Source organism: Osmerus mordax, chromosome 10 (genome assembly GCF_038355195.1).
Source record: "Osmerus mordax isolate fOsmMor3 chromosome 10, fOsmMor3.pri, whole genome shotgun sequence".
NCBI classification, from domain to species: Eukaryota; Metazoa; Chordata; class Actinopteri; order Osmeriformes; family Osmeridae; genus Osmerus; species Osmerus mordax.
In genome coordinates this window covers 13,068,329-13,087,381 of record NC_090059.1, presented here as the reverse complement: position 1 = coordinate 13,087,381, position 19,053 = coordinate 13,068,329, and the positions used below count along the sequence as shown (strand labels likewise).

The 19,053-nt window shown below is 48.5% G+C and overlaps 1 protein-coding gene across 1 annotated transcript; it reads left to right on the top strand.

The window, feature by feature from the left end:
* Positions 1–198: 198 nt before the first annotated feature.
* On the top strand, positions 199–13,074 carry mtr (5-methyltetrahydrofolate-homocysteine methyltransferase). Its single transcript, XM_067244978.1, has 33 exons — positions 199–350; positions 1,531–1,748; positions 2,089–2,178; positions 2,404–2,473; positions 2,569–2,661; positions 2,934–3,040; positions 3,125–3,184; positions 3,349–3,443; positions 3,681–3,781; positions 3,945–4,006; positions 4,094–4,161; positions 4,319–4,398; positions 4,492–4,604; positions 4,841–4,981; positions 5,086–5,271; positions 5,362–5,541; positions 5,664–5,780; positions 5,904–6,044; positions 6,155–6,244; positions 6,336–6,488; positions 6,666–6,773; positions 6,888–6,988; positions 7,803–7,870; positions 8,041–8,161; positions 8,268–8,349; positions 8,649–8,747; positions 8,854–8,929; positions 9,019–9,174; positions 9,289–9,485; positions 9,577–9,777; positions 10,027–10,219; positions 10,473–10,585; positions 10,668–13,074. The coding sequence occupies exons 1-33, from the start codon at positions 314–316 to the stop codon at positions 10,752–10,754; spliced, it is 3,804 nt and encodes a 1,267-aa protein (XP_067101079.1). The 5' UTR covers positions 199–313; the 3' UTR covers positions 10,755–13,074.
* The last annotated feature ends 5,979 nt before the right edge of the window (positions 13,075–19,053 follow it).

The following is a 19,053-nucleotide window of genomic DNA, read 5'->3' as shown; positions in this document are numbered from 1 at the left end:
TAATTATGTAGCAATGAGCAGAGGGATTGTCATCTTTTTAGTAGGATAGATAGTATTGTCCCTCTCATTTCGTGGAAACATTGTATCTAGTTGGCGTTTGAACTTAATGAACCTGTAGTTGGTTGCTCAATGAACCGGAAGCATGCGCAGTCGTAGAAGTTGTATCGGCTTCTAAGAAGTTTTTGCGTGTCCCATAGATGGACATGGACTAGAAAGACGTGTCAAGATCTTTGCTTTGTGTTGGACAAGGGTGCTCGCCGCTTGTGGTTGTGAGATTAGGTTGAAGATTGTCCAAAAAAGAATTATCGCAGCCATGGGTCCGACCATTCATGACATGTCAACAAAATCAGGTAAACAAAGCTGGCATGCAGATTAATTTACTTTTCTGTCTACGTCCCTGTACGTCCCCGTATATAGCTAGCTAGCCATATCCATTAGTAGATAGCATGGTATATAATTTACCATGGTTTAGCCAGCTAATATATGTCAGCAAATGTAGCTAATCTGCGTTGTAGTGGAATAGCTGGATTGCAAGGCTTCCTATGGAACTCCATCTAAAAAGTTATATATTCAATCTGTCAGCCTATGTCTATCTACCTTGCTTGCTGTGTTTGATACGGCTATACAGTGTGTGAATGGGTAGATAGCTAGCTAGCCAGTTGACAACCACGTGAATTTCACTTCGTGTAGTTAGACAGCTGTTTAGCTACTTAGCTAGCCACAATGTAAAGGCTGATAGCCTAGCTAGAACGCAGATTTTCTATTCTAAATTATAGATATTTACTTTTTTCTTAGTGATACTTTTGCTAGCTAGACTATGACGTTTGCTAACTTGATACGTATAATTAGATCATATAGAGGATGCAACGTTAGACTACGTGCTGTGGCTGAGCTGATAAAGTGCAGTTGAATAACCATGGTAATTCACATGGCAAAGTTACATGCATTACCTTGCACTGTACTGTAGTCTAATAAAAAAAAAAAGTAGGCAACTCACAGAAGCCTCTATTCCAAACATGCATACAGTAGCCAGAATAGCTAGATAGTCAGAGTTGTTTTAAATCAATCAGTTGCCAGGACTAAGATGTAGATCGTCAGTGACAACCTTCACCAGAGGGGAAGAGGAGTGAGGGAGAGGCCATTGATGTTGAGAGCATCATAGTTCCTACTGGACCTATGAGCCACCCAATCTCAGAACAGGTTGTTGCCAGGTAAAAAAAATAATCTGTTGAGTTTATCTAGACCACCTATCATCTAGGGATCTGGATCTTTACATTCATTCATTCATTCATTCATTCATTCATTCATTCATTCATAGAGATATGAATCAGACTTATTCAGTAACTTCCACTTTTTCACATCACAGCAACTTTAAATATTCTGTGGAGTTCAGTGTTTGAAATGGCATTTATATGTCAACCCAAATGTAAGTTTCACAGGACAACAGACCAACATCGATTGATGGGATAGATTGAATAATTGTAATACTTGGGGATAATAACTTCCCCAATAATTGGGGAGTTTCCTCAGGGGCCAGCAGCAAGTGTCAGCTGGAGGATGAGTTGCGTGCGTTGCTGCAGCAAAGGATCATGGTCCTAGATGGTGGCATGGGCACCATGATCCAGCAGAAGAACCTGGAGGAGGAGCACTTCCGGGGGGAGGAGTTTAAAGACCACGCCCTCAGTCTTAAGGGCAACAACGACCTCCTAAGCATCACCCAGTCTGATGTCATCTACCAAATACACAAGGTAAGAAGCAAGGAGAAACAACTGACAGCTGCATTAGATATGGTGGTTACAGCCCAACATCCACTACACAAGAAAAGTTACTTTCATTAAGTGCGTTTACCCAGTAAATCTATCACATACAATATGGAGCCGTCCTTCAATTGTCCTGTAATGGGCCCTGGTCACGACTTGGTGTGGAATAATTAGCAAAAAGCAAGGAGACAAATAGTCAATCTGTAATCATGAGCCCACAGCAGGAGGCACTGACCGTGCAACAGGCAGAGATGACCCTATTGTGCTTTTGAGCCCAGTATGATTAACCAGTCACATTCTTGTGTGTGTGTGTGTGTGTGTTGTTCAGGACTACCTGTTTGCTGGAGCAGACATAATCGAGACTAACACATTCAGCAGCACCAGCATTGCCCAGGCAGACTACGGTCTGGAACATATAGTAAGTTCTGTTCTCACTCCCTCAGCTTGACCTATGACCCCTAGACACGGACTGGACTGTTGGATTTGTCCTACAATGAGAAATATAGTTCACTTCATTTATCATAATGGTAATTATGCCAAGCTGAATTCTCTAACTCTAACCTATTGAGTTATAAAACGTAATTATCCTAATCACAGCTCTCAAAGGTAGTTCATGTGATTGTGGTTCACATGTTGTTCACAGGCGTACCGTCTCAACAAGACATCCGCTGAGATTGCAAGGAGGGCGGCCAATGACGTCACCAAACAGACAGGTATTACCAATAGTGGATTGTGTAATAAAGGGTTGTCACAAATATTGTGGGACATGTTGGTGTGTTTAACTTTCTTCTTTGCTGTTAATGTGGAGGTTGTAAAAGATACGTGGCAGGTGCAGTGGGTCCCACCAATAAAACCCTCTCTGTGTCGCCGTCGGTCGAGAGACCAGACTTCAGGAACGTCAGTAAGACATCTAGACCTTCACCTGCCCTGGCAGCCATGTTTTCACCTTTGACCTATTGAAGAAAAAAACAAAAACACTATTCATTACTTATATTCAAGACTTAATTTAGGCATCTACATAATACCATACTTTTTAAATTTCTGTGAAGTGTCTAGTAATCATATTTGTGTGTTTGTGTGTTTGTGTGTGTGTGTGTGTGTGTGTGTTTGTGTGTGTGTGTGTGTGTGTGTGTTTGTGTGTGTGTGTGTGTGTGTGTTCCTGTTCCCCCATAGCTTTTGATGAGCTAGTGGTGGCCTATACAGAGCAGGTCAGAGGCTTACTGGATGGAGGAGCTGACATCCTGCTGGTGGAGACCATCTTTGACACTGCCAATGCCAAGGTAGCCCTCACACGACTGCTTATCAGCTGTCAATCATAGACAGACTATTCGTAATATTTACATTTTTGTCATCTATTCTTACAGGCAGCTCTATTTGCCATTGACCAACTGTTTGAAAAAACGTACGATCAAAGACCTATATTTGTAAGTATGGAGTTTCCATCTTTTGGATAAACGGTATACAGTAGGCCTGTATACTTTGGAGCCGTATATTTGATATCTCAGCATAAAATGTAACATTGCCACAGCCATACAGAGAGAGACAGGCTGTTTACCTGTGTCCCTCTCTCTTCTGGTCCTGTCGTCAGATCTCAGGAACTATCGTGGACAGGAGTGGGCGGACTCTGTCCGGACAGACAGGAGAGGCCTTTGTGATCAGTGTGTCTCATGCCAAGCCCCTCTGGTGAGTCAGTGGGCCAGATGAAGAAATGATTATGGGATGTAGTCTGGAATGCCCCTTCCACAAATCATGTCCCAGAGACCTATCAACACAATTGAATCTCTGAAAAGTTCAATTTAATGCATTGAAGGATCATTTATTGAAAAGTCCCCCAGTGTAGACTGTTGCTTGTTTAATCCAAATCCCATCTTGGTGAGCATGGGTGAGTTTAAAGCATGGTGAACTTGGTGTGTGTTCCAGTATTGGGTTGAACTGTGCCCTGGGTGCCACAGAGATGAGGCCTTTCATTGAGGCCATAGGGAAGAGCACCACTGCCCTGGTCCTGTGCTACCCCAACGCAGGTGAACCTTCTCCCTAGCAAGGCTTAGTAACATCTGCCTCTACACACTGGTCTCTACAAACATAAACATCTACCTGACCTCTCCAGTTAGATACTTGTCTAACCAACTGACTTTCTGACTGTTTTCTTTGACCTTACTGTCTGTCTGTCTGTCTGTATTCCAGGTCTACCCAACACATTTGGTGGATATGATGAGACTCCAGAGTTGACAGCCTCACATATGAAGGTAGCTTTCAAGTACAAATATTGCAGTCCACTTGTAACCCTCTTGACAATACTTTTCTCGATCACAGGCTATTCTCTGTCTATGTAGGACTTTGCAAAGGACGGTCTGGTGAACTTGGTTGGAGGTTGTTGTGGAACCACACCAGCACACATAAGGTAACTATGGAAACAGTTCACCAAGACCACAGACCCTACCTTATCACTGTCTTTTTCTGTTTAGTCTCTTACCCTATGTTGTTCCTTCCTTTTAACTCCCTCTCATTCTCTCTATCTATCTGTCTTCTGTTCCCTTGTCCTCCTCCTCTCTGTTCAGGGCCATTGCTGAGGGAGTAAAACACTGCCACCCCAGAGTGCCCCCTACTGACGTGTTCCAGGACTACATGCTACTCTCAGGTAACGATGCGTACAGCTAGTGTGGAGCAGTGACATGATGAATACTGACAAGCTTATTAAATGTATATGTTGTCTCTCTTCTGTGTGCTGCAGGCCTGGAGCCCTTCAGGGTAGGGCCCTACACCAACTTTGTCAACATCGGAGAGCGCTGCAACGTGGCGGGGTCGAGGAAGTTTGCCAAGCTGATTATGGCAGGAGCGTACGAGGTTCGATACGCTCGGCGTCCACATTGAAACGCCTTTCAGCTTCAGATTTCACTTGAAGCTCAAATACAACTTGACCTCTACAAGATGTTTTTTGCCAGACAAAATCAGAGCAATTCTCTTCTAAAGTATAACACAATGTGAATCCTGACTGAAGAAGAAATGAGCAGTACAACAGTGTGATCTACCCATTCTGATGTGTGTGGGTGCTCTAATGTGTGTCCTATGTGGCCTTTCAGGAAGCTCTCAGCATAGCCAAGACCCAGGTGGAGATGGGGGCCCAGGTCCTGGATATCAACATGGACGAGGGCATGCTGGAGGGACCTGCCGCCATGGCCCGCTTCTGCAACCTCATCTCTTCAGAACCAGACATCGCCAGGGTGACAACCGGACCGATAGAACTTGGACCTTACCATGTGATATCTACCTTCACACACCCAGTAATCCTTACCCCCCATGCGACCCTACCTCCCCCCTTACCCAGGTGCCCCTGTGCATCGACTCGTCCAACTTTGCGGTGATCGAGGCGGGGCTGAAGTGTTTCCAGGGGAAGTGCATCGTCAACAGCATCAGCCTGAAGGAGGGGGAGGAGGAGTTCCTGCAGAGGGCCACCACCGTGAGGCGCTACGGGGCTGCCGTGGTGGTCATGGCCTTCGACGAGGAGGGACAGGTGAGGTGCTCAGCGACCCCTGGGTCCTAACACCCCCCTGCTACCTGACTCCTCACACTCAGAGGGACTCACACGTCTGTTTCCTCTCAGGCTACTGAGACAGATCGCAAGGTGGAGATCTGCTCCAGAGCTTATCACCTCCTGACCAACCGGGTGGGTTTCAACTCCAACGACATCATCTTCGACCCCAACATCCTGACCATCGGGACGGGCATGGAAGAACACGGCATGTACGCCATCAACTTCATCAAAGCAACACGGCTGATCAAGGTGCTGACGTAACTCGACGTACTGCTAACGAGGAACTGGAACTGAACCGCATCATTGTTTGGAATAACGGTATAGTTGGTGCTTGTCAAATTGCGTGTGTGTGTGTGTGTGTGTGTGTGTAGGAGACGTTGCCAGGCGCCCGGGTCAGCGGAGGTCTCTCCAACCTGTCCTTCTCTTTCCGGGGCATGGAGGTCATCAGAGAAGCCATGCATGGAGCCTTCCTCTACCACGCCATCAAGGTACTCCACACACGACACACACACACGCATCTCTCTAAACTCACACACATTCCTTGAAACGAACAAGTGTGGCCACACACACGGGCCCCATCCTGTCCCCTGCTGTCCCCTGCTGTCCCTCAGGATGGGATGGACATGGGTATAGTGAACGCTGGCAGCCTGCCGGTGTATGATGACATAGACAAGGAGCTGCTGTTGCTGTGTGAGAACCTCATCTGGAACAGAGACCCCGAGGCCACAGAGAAGCTACTGCTGTACGCTCAGGTAAGTTTGAACTGCACACACACACACACAAACTGCTATGTATAATATGTGGACAATACACCAGTTGTCTGACTATACTGAGTGAGATCTCAACGTCCTCCTGTTTTCAGAACAATGCCAAAGGAGGGAAGAAGGTCATCCAGACGGATGAGTGGAGAGAGGGAACGGTGGAGGAGAGGCTGGAATACGCCCTCATCAAAGTACGCTGGCTGGAACATTCTACAGTTCCCTGTCTGTCCCAAACACAAGCTCAGCCTTGTGCACCATTCATCGTGTGTGTGTGTGCAACAGGGCATAGATAAGTATGTGGTGGAGGACACAGAGGAGGCGAAGGCCCAGACGGACCTGTACCCCCGTCCGCTCCACGTCATTGAGGGGCCACTCATGAACGGCATGAAGGTGGTGGGAGACCTGTTTGGAGCCGGAAAGATGTTCCTGCCACAGGTAGACTGTGTGTGTGGGTGGGTGGGTGTCTGCAATTATGTGTGAAAGACAAACAGATCGGACAGGGCCAATGGTTAGGTTTATTTTTGGAAACACATGATGAATGAATAGTTTGGGACATTATCAAGATCACGTCAAACTAATGAGGCCTGTGAATGTGTGTGTGTGTGTGTGTAGGTGATCAAGTCGGCCCGTGTGATGAAAAAGGCTGTGGGCTACCTGATCCCCTTCATGGAGAAGGAGAGGGAGGCCATGATGGCAGCATCGGGATCCACAGAGGAGATGGTCAGCCACACGCCACACACCCCAAGCCACACACCACACACGCCCCAACTGACGAGCGTGAGGTCCCTGCAGTCTGGTCCTGTGATCTCACACGCTGTCCCCTTCCCCCTCCAGGACCCCTACCAGGGCACCATCGTGCTGGCTACCGTGAAGGGAGACGTCCACGACATCGGCAAGAACATCGTAGGCGTGGTGCTGGGGTGCAACAACTTCAGGTAGGGAGGGAGGGGGGGGGGGGGGGGGCACTGTTTCACAGCAGCACTATTATGTGACAGTCAAGCCACTCAATAGCAGTCCTCCATCTGTAAGACAATACGCTACTGTTGATAGTGGGCTGCACTATCCACCTATAGGGGGGGGAGATATGTGGGGGGGCATTAGTGGTGCATGCAGCAGCATCCATCTAAGCGGAGCTGTCTGATGTTGTGATGCAGGGAATGTGTTTCCATGACGAACCTGAGTGGATGGCGAGCTTGTAAACAGGCCTTTCTTCCCATCAGTGAGCAGGGCTAACGGCTGCCAGAGAGGGAGATTTGTTTTGCTTAGAGACGGGAGTCGCGATGCGATGCCGAGGACGGCCTCCGATCTGATGGCTCAGTAAATAGCCGCATCCATCAGAGGGGAGAGCTTGCTTGTCACCGAGGTGGAGGTGGAGAGGGAGAACATAAAAGGAGAGAAGGATGAAAAGGAAAAGCGAGATGGAGTTATGGTTAAAATGGACTAAGAAGGGGGAAGTGGGGAGAGAGCAGTTTTGCTATTGCTGTCAGGAGTAATGGGGTGGTATTCCTTTAGCGAAACAAGCAGCGCTGCCCTAGGGGGTCCACCACTGCCCTTACGCTTCATGTGTGCAATAGGACTCAATCTGCTGCCTCTGCAATATCTGGTGTGAGCTGGGCTTACTGTAAGAGATTGTGTGTGTGTGTGCGTGTGTGTGTGTGTGTGGGGGGGGGAAGTGGACTAGCGTTACCAGTATAATTAGGTGTGTGTTTCATGGTGTATTAACCCTGCCTTCTCCCCCTCCTGGGTTAGAGTCATTGATCTGGGGGTCATGACCCCCTGTGACCGTATACTGAGAGAGGCCATCGACAAGAAGGCAGGTGGGTCTCGCCCAGTAGGTCCTGATGGAACTGTCTGCATGTGTCTGCGTGTGTGTGTGAAGCAGAATGACAATGTTCTGGTCAGTCAGAGCAGATCAGTTTGTAAGGGAACTCTATTGATGGGGAGTAAGGGAGTAACGTAAGGACCTGTGTGTGTGCTTTTGGTCCAGATATCATCGGCCTGTCTGGTCTGATCACCCCCTCCCTGGATGAGATGATCTATGTCGCCAAGGAGATGGAACGGCTAGGCATGAGGACCCCTCTGCTCATAGGGGGGGCCACCACTTCCAAGTAATTGACACACACACACACACACACACACACATTTTGCATTATGATATGTCCAGACGTTTATCAGCTAACTGTTTTTGTGTGTGTGTGTGTCTGTGTGTGACAGGACCCATACAGCTGTCAAGATTGCACCTCGCTACAGCTCCCCTGTGGTGCATGTTCTGGATGCTTCTCGGAGTGTGGTGGTGGTATGTAGTTCCATCCGGATAGATATACACTAGCTACAGGAGCACGTGAAGCCAGGGCAAGTATGCTAATACAACACAAAGTGTTTGCATGTGTGTATGTGTGGTACTGTTGCACCTGATGACTCACACTGGATTGAAACGGCATCGCCCTTCCTGTCCATGGCCCACTCTGGGCTTCATGCCCTCAACACCTCACCTGAAGGAAACAAAGGCGGTCTCTCCCTCTCTCCCCTCTCAAGATCACCCTCTCTCTATGTGTATTTCTCGATATGAGCCTTCTCTTCCTCTTCCTGCTGCAGTGCTCTCAGCTCCTGGACCAAAACGTGAGGGAGGAGTACTTTGAGGAGGTGACGGAGGAGTACGAGGAGGTCAGACAGGACCACTACGACTCCCTCAAGGTGGGGATGGATGGATGGAAGGAAGGATGTACCGTTGAGCTGTTTACTGTCACTTTTATTCTCTTATTCTCTCCCTATCCTCCTCCCTCTATGTCGCTCTCCTCAGGAGAGGCGCTACCTGTCTCTAAGCCTGGCTAGGGAGAAGGGCCTACGCATTGACTGGCACTCCCAGCCAAGACCAGGCAAGACTCATCTGATTTGCCTGTCATCTGAACTGTCATCTGGTGTTGCTCCCCTGACCTCTCTTGATCTCATCTCTCCTGACTTGTAGTGTGTCCTCAGTTCCTGGGAACAAAGGTGTTTGAGTCGTACGACCTGCGCCGCCTGGTGGACTACATTGACTGGAAGCCCTTCTTTGACATCTGGCAGCTGCGGGGGAAGTACCCCAACAGAGGTTACCCCAAGATCTTCAAAGACAAGACCGTGGGTGAGGGGAGAGGAAGCTCTAGCTGGCCTCCCTCTGAGACGTCTCAGAGCTCCATACCAGCCCAGGCACCTTCTACTTCCTGGATATTCATGAGCGCCTTCCTTTGATTGACAGGTGTGGAGGCCAGACGGGTGTTTGACGATGCTCAGAGGCTGCTTAATAGGTTGATTGACAGCCGGGGTCTTCAGGGGCAGGGCCTAGTGGGCTTCTGGCCTGCCCAAAGCGTCGGCGACGACATCCACGTGTATGCTAGTGATGCCACCGCTCTCTGCAGCCAACCGGTGGCCAAGTTCCACGGCCTAAGACAGCAGGTCAGGGAGGGGGGACAGAGATTTCCCGGTTCCTACCATCTGCCCTGATGACAGTCATATTTAAAGTGTGTGTGTGTGTGTATCCATGCAGGCGGAGAAGGACTCTTCCAGTTCGGACCCCTACCTGTGCCTGTCTGACTTTGTGGCTCCCCGGGACAGTGGCGTGCCCGACTACGTGGGCATGTTCGCCGTGGGCGTGTTCGGGGCGGAGGAGCTGAGTCGACAGTTTGAGGGTCAGGGAGATGACTACAGCAGCATCATGGTGAAGGCCCTGGCTGACCGACTGGCTGAGGTACCCATGATTTGTCACTATTTCTCTGTCTTTACCTGTCTCTCTTTTACTTTCTCTCTCTCACACACACACGCTCTCCATCTGCCCCCTTTGCCTTGTTCTCTTGTGCTTATGGCTTACACTATTGTGTAGTCCAACACTCATACACAGGGATTGCATTATAAAGTTGCGTAAACTCCGTAACAATGTCGCTTTTGTAGATTCTATAGGAGTAACCAATCATGACCCTACACCCTCACTTTTTTCCAGGCGTTTGCTGAGGAGCTTCATGCCCGGGTTCGTAAGGACCTGTGGGGCTACAGCTGTGAGGAGGAGCTCCACGCAGAGGAGCTCCACAGGGTCCGCTATGAGGGCATCAGGCCGGCGGCGGGCTACCCCAGCCAGCCCGACCACACGGAGAAGACCACCATGTGGAGGCTGGCTGCTGTGGAGGAGAAGACCGGTATGACCGCACGACACAGGATACACATTGGGACACAATCGGAGTTTTCGGACAGTGCAGCTTTTTATCCCACAGGGAAGGGCCCAGTTAAACACAACACATTGCGAAGTCGTCACAGAAAACACAAGGTCAACACTGATCGATCTCCCAAAAAACAACAGTGGAATCGAGTGACAGAATATGAAACCCTTCATCCCCTGTAAATAAACCCAGGCTTTCATGACTGTTGTTTGGGCGGTGTTCCTCTCCCCAGGTATTTGCTTGACTGAGTCTCTGGCCATGACCCCAGCTGCCTCTGTCTCTGGCCTCTACTTCTCCAGCCCCAAGGCCTCCTACTTCGCTGTGGGAAAGATCACCAAGGAGCAGGTACCACATGAAGTGGTGGTCTCAGTATCAGAGACGGGGAATGAGATTGAGATTGTGTTGACATTCTGTTGTCTGTGTCCAGGTGCAGGACTATGCTGAGAGGAAGGAGATGGCGGTCTCAGAGGCGGAGAGGTGGCTGGGGCCCATCTTGGGCTACGACACAGACTGATGACCCTTGACCCTACACCCTGGACCCTAGACTCTAGATCCCTGTACCCCAGACCCTACACCCTGTACCCTAGACCCCTACACCTTGTACCCTGCACACTACACCCTACGCACACACAGCCTACACCTTATGGCCAAGGGTGAAGAGGTGTGATACTAGACCCAACCCATTTCACTACACACTGTGTCTGTCAACCTACGCCCAGGGACTGACTCCAGCTACAGCTACATCTTTGGGCTTTTGCCCAACGTTTTCCCTGTTTCAGTCTCTTGTGTATTACAATATAGAAAAAAGTCTAGCCTGTAGCCCAGGCCTGCTGAAGTGGACAAGACTGGTGTTCACAATGCGTCACCTCCTGATAGAAATAGTCCAGCAGGTCAGTTGAGTTGAAACACTTCATCCGAGACATATTGCTGATTGGGAATCTCAGTGGAAATACATGACCGGTATTTCAGGATGATTCGAGCACAGACCAGTTCTCTCTTCAGTAGCTGTGGCCAGTGTTTCTTTTATTGTCTATCAAGATCGTTTCATATTTGCAGGGCTTTTAACTGCAATGCTTCTTATTATCGTCCAGTGGAATGTTACCACTGGAATTTTCTTGTGTAATAAGTGGCAGTTACTGAAGGTGTTTTATATTGTGCCCGTTACACTTTACTTTTCATACTGATATAGTTCTTGTGAAGGCCTTCACCTTGAATCGGACCCATTGAGTTTTTCCTTTAATTGCTGTTGGCCTACACTTTATGATTCATAATTGATATAGAAAGCTTTGCAGGGCTTAAAATTGGATTATAAAACTGAAATGGCCCACTCCTAATACCAGCACGATTTACTAGACCCTACACCTTAGACCCTAGACCCTACACCTTAGACCCTAGACCCTACACCTTAGACCCTACACCTTAGACCCTAGACCCTACACCTTAGACCCTAGACCCTACACCTTAGACCCTACACCTTAGACCCTACACCTTAGACCCTAGACCCTACACCTTAGACCCTAGACCCTACACCTTAGACCCTAGACCCTACACCTTAGACCCTACACCTTAGACCCTAGACCCTACACCTTAGACCCTAGACCCTACACCTTAGACCCTACACCTTAGACCCTACACCTGAGACCCTAGACCCTACACCTTAGACCCTACACCTTAGACCCTAGACCCTACACCTTAGACCCTAGACCCTACACCTTAGACCCTACACCTTAGACCCTAGACCCTACACCTTAGACCCTAGACCCTACACCTTAGACCCTAGACCCTACACCTTACACCCTACACCTTAGACCCTAGACCCTACACCTTAGACCCTAGACCCTACACCTTAGACCCTACACCTTAGACCCTACACCTTAGACCCTAGACCCTACACCTTAGACCCTAGACCCTACACCTTAGACCCTACACCTTAGACCCTAGACCCTACACATTAGACCCTAGACCCTACACCCTAGACCCTACATGCCAGACACAGTTCCATTGGCTCTGCCTCTACTGCTCTTGCCAAAGTCCTGCTTGGACACACTGAAGCACAGTCAGTCCTGCCCCCTGCTGCCAGTACTGTGCCAAAGCCAGACGTGACTAGCGCTCCACTGGACCTTAACACACTGTAGGTTGATGTGGTCCTCTGTCACACTGAAGCATTCTTTACACCCATTGTCTTAACTTGAACCTGGACTTTAGGTTTTGTTCTCTTAGCTCCCCTGATGCTCTCAAATCCCCACCAGTCTGATGGACTAAGAGATCCCAATCAAATGTTCCTGTTGACTAGAAACAACTTTTTTGGGGTTCATGTTTTAATCAGTCACAGTGATTTTAATCTCCCATGCTTTATTTAAGGTGGTCGATGTTTCTTATTTTCTACAATTATTTTGTTTATGACAGCCAAATGCATAGATGATAATCTATTTTAATCAGTGTTTTATTTGATCTCGCTGCTGAGAGTATTGCATATACATGTCATGACCAGTTTTACTTTGAGGATGAATCAGAAATTGCCTGTTGACAGCCTGATTGGTTGTTAAATAACATATTTTGAGGTTGCATTAAACTTGCATGGTTTTGTGGAACATTCTGATTCATGATTGTGTTTAGCCTAATTGTTTTATGAGGAAATGAATACTATTAGCATTATGAAAACTTCAAATTCATATGTTTCACAATATGTCTTAAAGAAAATGTGCTGGCCAATGCAGCACAGGTCGAAGATGTGTCCTAATTTCAACTCGATTGTCCATTTCGTTGTCATAAATGAGTTTGATCTTGTTCCAGTAAAATCTTTCAAGTAAAATTGATGAGCGCCCAGCACATCTTTCCACTCATTGGTGTGTCTTGCTTTTGTGTTGCTGCCGTTTCTTTATTGAAGTCATCACATATTTGCATCCAGGTTGTTACTGCATCTACCTGTTGTGATCCTGCCCATCGCGCAACCTTTTTCCAAATTGACCGGAAGAGGGAGCAAAGTGATCAACTCACAGCACGCGCGCACACACACACCTGCACAACTCCTCCCTTGGAGTGTGCGAGCCGTCCAATGACCGTGCGGCAGTGCGTATTCACTACACCGCTTCATCAGTCGACCTGCCGCCTCCTCTTCTCCACAACTCCGTTTATCCACGGGCAACCATGGCTGAAGGAGGAGAAGGCGAGGATGAAATCCAGTTCTTACGAACTGTAAGTGCTTATAGATAATATAATCATACCAGCTGAATGTTTTGTTAGACTCCGACTAAATCAATACATAGCATCTATGTGTTCTGTCTATAGCTGTTGATGGGATTTACCGCAAGCTGCGACGAGCGCATTACAATTGACAGCTTATGTCGTCCGTCTTATTTATTCGTCATTTAGTTATCATGATGTTGACAGATGGTGAATACGATACGTCATGTGTTTCACTTGAACGGAGTGATTGCGGCTGTTTCTGAGGCTACCGTGGGCGATGTGAAGGATGGAGCTGCGCCGGTTGGTGTTGGGGAGTGTTATAGCTGATATTTTGGTTGACATTATGTTAATGATAGTAAAGCAATACAAAATATGTGTCTATAGCCTTAGTAGCCACTGCTCTACATTTTTTGATACATTTTTTGAGTTACGTCTACCTGAGTTGAGCTGTTGCGGGGTCCATCCCCATACTTTGCCTCAATTGTTTTTTGAGGGGTGAGGGGAGGGTGTGCGGGTGAGTAGAGCGGAGTCCGATCGCACTGCGGAGCAGCGGCTCCCTACATGCCTTGAGACCCGCAGTTTTGACAGCGAGCTAGCAGTGGATCGTGCATGTAAAATCCTGTAGCATCTGAACACTTCAACAATAGGCTATCTGCCTCCAACTGTTGATAACAGCCAACGATCATTTTGTCTATTCTCTGTTATTGTGCTGTAAGCTCTGCAGCTCTGCACTCCTTTCTTGTTCAGCCACACGGTGTTTAACAATGGTGACAGTACTTATAATCTCAGTTCTTTTTCCTCACTGTCTACACAGTAGGTGTAGATGTTTGGTTGCATAGTACATGATTATTTATTCAGATTGGTCCATATGTACTGTAGCCTACATGCTATACACTAGGCTAGGATCTGCAGCCCCCAGTAGCCAATGTGATGATGACTGCAATATGTTGCCAGTTGTTTTGAAAATAACACATCATGTTGTTGTCAATATTGGTCAGACATGTTGGCATCCAGACTAGCGGGGGCAATATGCTCTAAACTGCTGTTGCCTCCCCCCCATACACACACACACACACACACACACACACTCACACTCACTCTTCCTCTGCCCCCTCTCTCTCATTGTCTCTCTCCATCCATAAAGCCGTGTTGCAGCTTGACTTCTAATGCAGGAGTGGGGATCAATATCAGATTGCCCTTGTCTGCTGATGGCTGAACAGACTCTGAAGACACCCAGGGAGGTGGTGGTCCAGAAATCATAACAAGCGACAGTTTGTTTCTAGACCCCAATCCTTACCCCTCTCTTACTGTACCCCCCCCCCCCTCACACACACACAGACACACACAGACACACACAGACACACAGACACACACACACACAGACACACACAGACACACAGACACACAGACACACACAGACACACACAGACACACACAGACACACACAGACACACACAGACACACACAGACACATGCTCCAGCAGCAGGCTCCAGTGCTGTGCTGTCTCCACCTCAGCAGTGGATGGTGGGAGCTCCACAGCTTCCTCATATCAATGTTTAATGACTTCCCTCCCAGTTACATAAATGTTATGTCCTGGCTGGCCCAGGCTCCTTCTCATCCTCGCATCTATCAGCTCCTCTTTCTCGCTCCAGGGGGTCTGCCTGTGTGTGTGTCTGTCTGGTTGGCGTGGAGGCCTGCATTTTGTAGTTATCTCGTCCTTTGGGGCGTGCTCTTTCTGTAGATGCTAACTCTCCTTGCCTTTCCCCCACTGGTGCTGTCTGGATACCTGGAGAAATGCTGCTTTAATAACAGTGGTTTGGGTTGCCTACAGATCTGAGCCCTCCAGCACAGCCTATCTCTGTTGTCTTAATAGAGTTGCCGTGGCTGTGTGTGTGTGTGGCTGGCTGGATGCGCTGCAGTGCTGGAATGATTTACTTAGTCATCAAGGCCACAGTGGACCAGGCTGCTGTGTGGTACTTGGCCTGTCCTGCTGCAGACACTCTCCTCCAGCTCTGGTGTCAGAGTGCAGTCTCCCCCTCCTTCTATCCCCCTCCTGTCCCTCTCTCTCTCTCCCCCCCCCCCCCCCCCACTCTCTCTCTCTCTCTCACACACACTCTCTCTCTCTCTCTCTCTCTCTCTCTCTCTCTCTCTCTCTCTCTCTCTCTCTCTCTCTCTCTCTCTCTCTCTGTTGGGAACTTCCCTTCCCCCTTTATTGCTTTGGTCATTCTACTGTATCCCTTGCTTCTTTCTCTATTGCTTATTTTCTCTGTCCCCCCCCCCTCCCCTCCTTTCTCTCTCTTCGCTGAAGCAGCAACAGTCAGTCCATACAGTAGTAGCCGTCAATCTAAGGGATGACTTTCACATTCATCTGCCACTGGTGATTCCATTGGAAAATCTTTGTGTATGCTCTGTGAATATATTGACACATCAATCCAAGGCCCCGTGCTTATGAATAACATTAAACGGCTCTTATCGTCTGGCGAGATCCCTCAGGTGTGTGTGTGTGTGCACGTGTGTTTGTGTGTTGAGTGGGCTGAACAACATCCATCGCCGGTCACAGGCTATCAGCTTGGTGACTGTGTGTCCACGGGCCAGTGTGGAAGTGTCATCTCCCAGATGACAGTTGACATGAGTAGGAGCTTGGCATTATCACTGAGTTCTTTTTTTATTTCTCACTGCTGGTTGGAATATCCACGACTCACCCTGTATCATCATCCCTCAACAGTGGCGGGCATATTTACCAGGCCCTGGCAGCTTGGATAGAGGGCTACTCAAATTCATTTCCGAGTTAATTCCCTCTGGGCAGAAAAGCAAGTTTGAAATCCTATTCATGTAGTCATAATGTGAGGGATGGGAGTTTGACAGAGGGTTGTCGGTTCAAATACCCCTGGGAACCCTGCTGAAGAGAGACATGGGGAGGCTGTGGAGCACTGCAATGGCTGTCTGCGGTCTTTCTGAATCAATGTCACACACACACACACATTCACACACATTACAGAGGCCTCAGGCTGTAGCAGCAGTTATTTTGAGTCATGGAAGGAAGGATCCGAACCCCACTGATGATATTTCTGTGGGAGAACTGTGGTCATGACTCACCAAAGATTCATTGGAGACTCATCAGACACTCGTGTTAATAAACATGAGAGCTAAGTAGTTACTCCGGAGATACAGAGACAAAGGAAACCATGGGCTAGTCCTCGCTAGACCCCGACTGTAGCCAATTAGTTTGAAATAACTTTGAACCTCAGGCTCTGGCAAACCTAGCCCACTGAGCTAAAGCCTTAATGGACATCACAGGTCATATGTACTCTCCTACCATTCTCGTATAGTCACCAAACCACATCTACGGCATAAAAACTGCTTCTTCCCAGGACTGTCTGGCAGCCTGGCAGGTAGGAGGAGCCTCTTCCTGAGCTGCCTGTCAACCCCCCCCCCCCCCCCCCTCTCTCTCTCTGTGTCCTGGTGGTCTGAGTCAAACTGAAGTTTATTGAGTGTTGCTATCAGGAGCCATCTAGCCCTGGTCTGTCCTGGCCACTATGTTCTCTCTCCCTGCTGGGGATTGTCTGGGAGACGTTGCCTGCATGCTGAGGAAATTCCCACCGCCTGAGGCACACACACAGACACACATACCACAGACAGAACACACACCATAGCACATCATGCATAGATACAAATAAACACAGGCCCATAGAGACCACAGCAACTTTAGTCCCCTTGGGATTAGAAAGATAAAAATGTAAATGTCAATCTGGCTTTGTGTTCACATTGAACATAAAGACCTCCACTTCTCCATCTCCTTCTAACACCCCCCTCCTCCACCTACCCCCGCCCCCCCCCCCCCAGTCTTATGTCTCTGCACCAGTGGCTATGAATGATTACAAGTGGGTCAAACACAATTAAAAAGTGTAGGCTAATGTCCCTGCTGAATAATTGAGCTGTGGTGTTGCGGCTGATCATGCGATTCATAATAAATGTTTGACAATGCACTTTTCCCCCCCAAGCCGGCCTACCAGCTGATCAGGCCTCCAGGAGGGCTATAAACAGGTTTAGGGGTGGGGGCGGGGTGGGGTGGGGTGGGGGGGTTATGGCTGAAGAATATGTGAAGACGTGGAGAGAGAATGGCCAGGTGGATCGAGACAGGGCATGAAGATGAGACAACAGGAAGGAGAGACCTGAAGCTAAGAAGAGAGGGAGGGACAGGGAGTTTGGAGAGAAAGGGAGATAGGGATGGGGGGAGAGGAGAGGGAGAGAGCGAGAGAAATGGGGGAAGGTGAGAGTGAGTGGGAGGATAGCCCCCCTTGTAGAATCAAAGCTGAGCAGACTGGTAGTGGATTCCTTTGAAGCTCAACATGCTTTAAGCCTGACCTTTATGACTGATTGAAGGGCTTTGGACATGGGAGAGAGGACATGGAGAGATGGAGATAATGGAGAGAAAAACAATGACCTTTTCCTACACAGGATAGTTTTACTGATATGCTTTTGTTTGTAATGACTTTGGGGGTTCTAGGAAGAGTAACGAAATAGAGATGAGAGAAGTGAGGTGTAGATTTGGTAAAAGATATCTTACACTGTTAGAGCTGTAGATTTGGCATTAAGATTGATTTACCACTCTAAGATGTGTCCTTATCCACTCCTAACTGTCCTTCTTGTAGCATGCAGTATCAGAGAGACAGAGAAAGACAGAGACAGGGAGAGATAGAACCAATACAAAAATTGAGAAGGGAGAATGATATAAAGAATGAGAGAAATGATGAGAGAGAGATCGAGGCAAACCCCGGCTGTGGGTCAGGGGTTGCATTGACCCTGTCAGTCGTGGTGAATAGTTGTGCTGTCGGCCATGGCTGCTGTTAAATCTGCTGTTTACACCTTCTGTGCCCTGGCAGCTCCTGACAACCGCTCCCATCAGTCACCTCTCGCCCTTGCAGCCTGTCACACAATGGTGCTTAGCTAATGGCCAACGCGCGTTAGCTCGTTAGCTCGTTAGCTCGCTAGCGCTGGTGGAGCTGAATGGGGAACCCCTCCCTCTCTCCATCTCCTCCTTCTTTCATTTATCACAGTAGCCTTGTGCGCTGGGGTGGGGCCGCCAGTCTAGTCCCTTAAACAGCCATCTATGTGCAGAGTGGGGGTGGTGCCATCCTCAGCCAATCAGTCATTGGTTATCAGGCGGTCTCCAGGACAATTTGTGAGCAGAGAAGGTCAGGGTGGGAGGGTTGAAGAAGCTTCTAGTCCAGAGACATCTGTAAGAACACAGTCAAGACTGGGAGAAGGGGAGTGAAGGAGGTGCATCTACAGTCATTTCCTCCATCTCTTCATGTGTGCATGTGTGTGTGTGTGTGTGTGTTGGACAGATATAAAGCATGTGTGTATGAACAACAAGTTCGGAAGTACCTAGACCCAGGCCTATTAGAAGCATTCCATCAGGAACCGGGAGATCAATGAGCTATTGAATGACATCAAGCTAATTACACAGACAGAGACGGACAGACAGAGCAGTTGACTGTGCTGTGCTAGGCTAGATGTATCTGGACTAGACTATGCTGGACTGGACCATGCTTGGCTGGAGTGTGCTGTGCTGCGCTGGGCAGGACTGTGCTACACTGGGCCGGGCCGGGCCAGGCCAGGCCAG

Excerpts from the sequence above, each read along its gene's own strand:
- mtr (XM_067244978.1), top strand. The coding sequence starts at position 314 with ATGGGTCCGACCATTCATGACATGTCAACAAAATCAG. Across the intron at positions 8,162-8,267 it reads GGGGGGGCCACCACTTCCAA|GACCCATACAGCTGTCAAGA; the intron begins GTAATTGACACA and ends TGTGTGTGACAG. Across the intron at positions 8,350-8,648 it reads CTTCTCGGAGTGTGGTGGTG|TGCTCTCAGCTCCTGGACCA; the intron begins GTATGTAGTTCC and ends TTCCTGCTGCAG.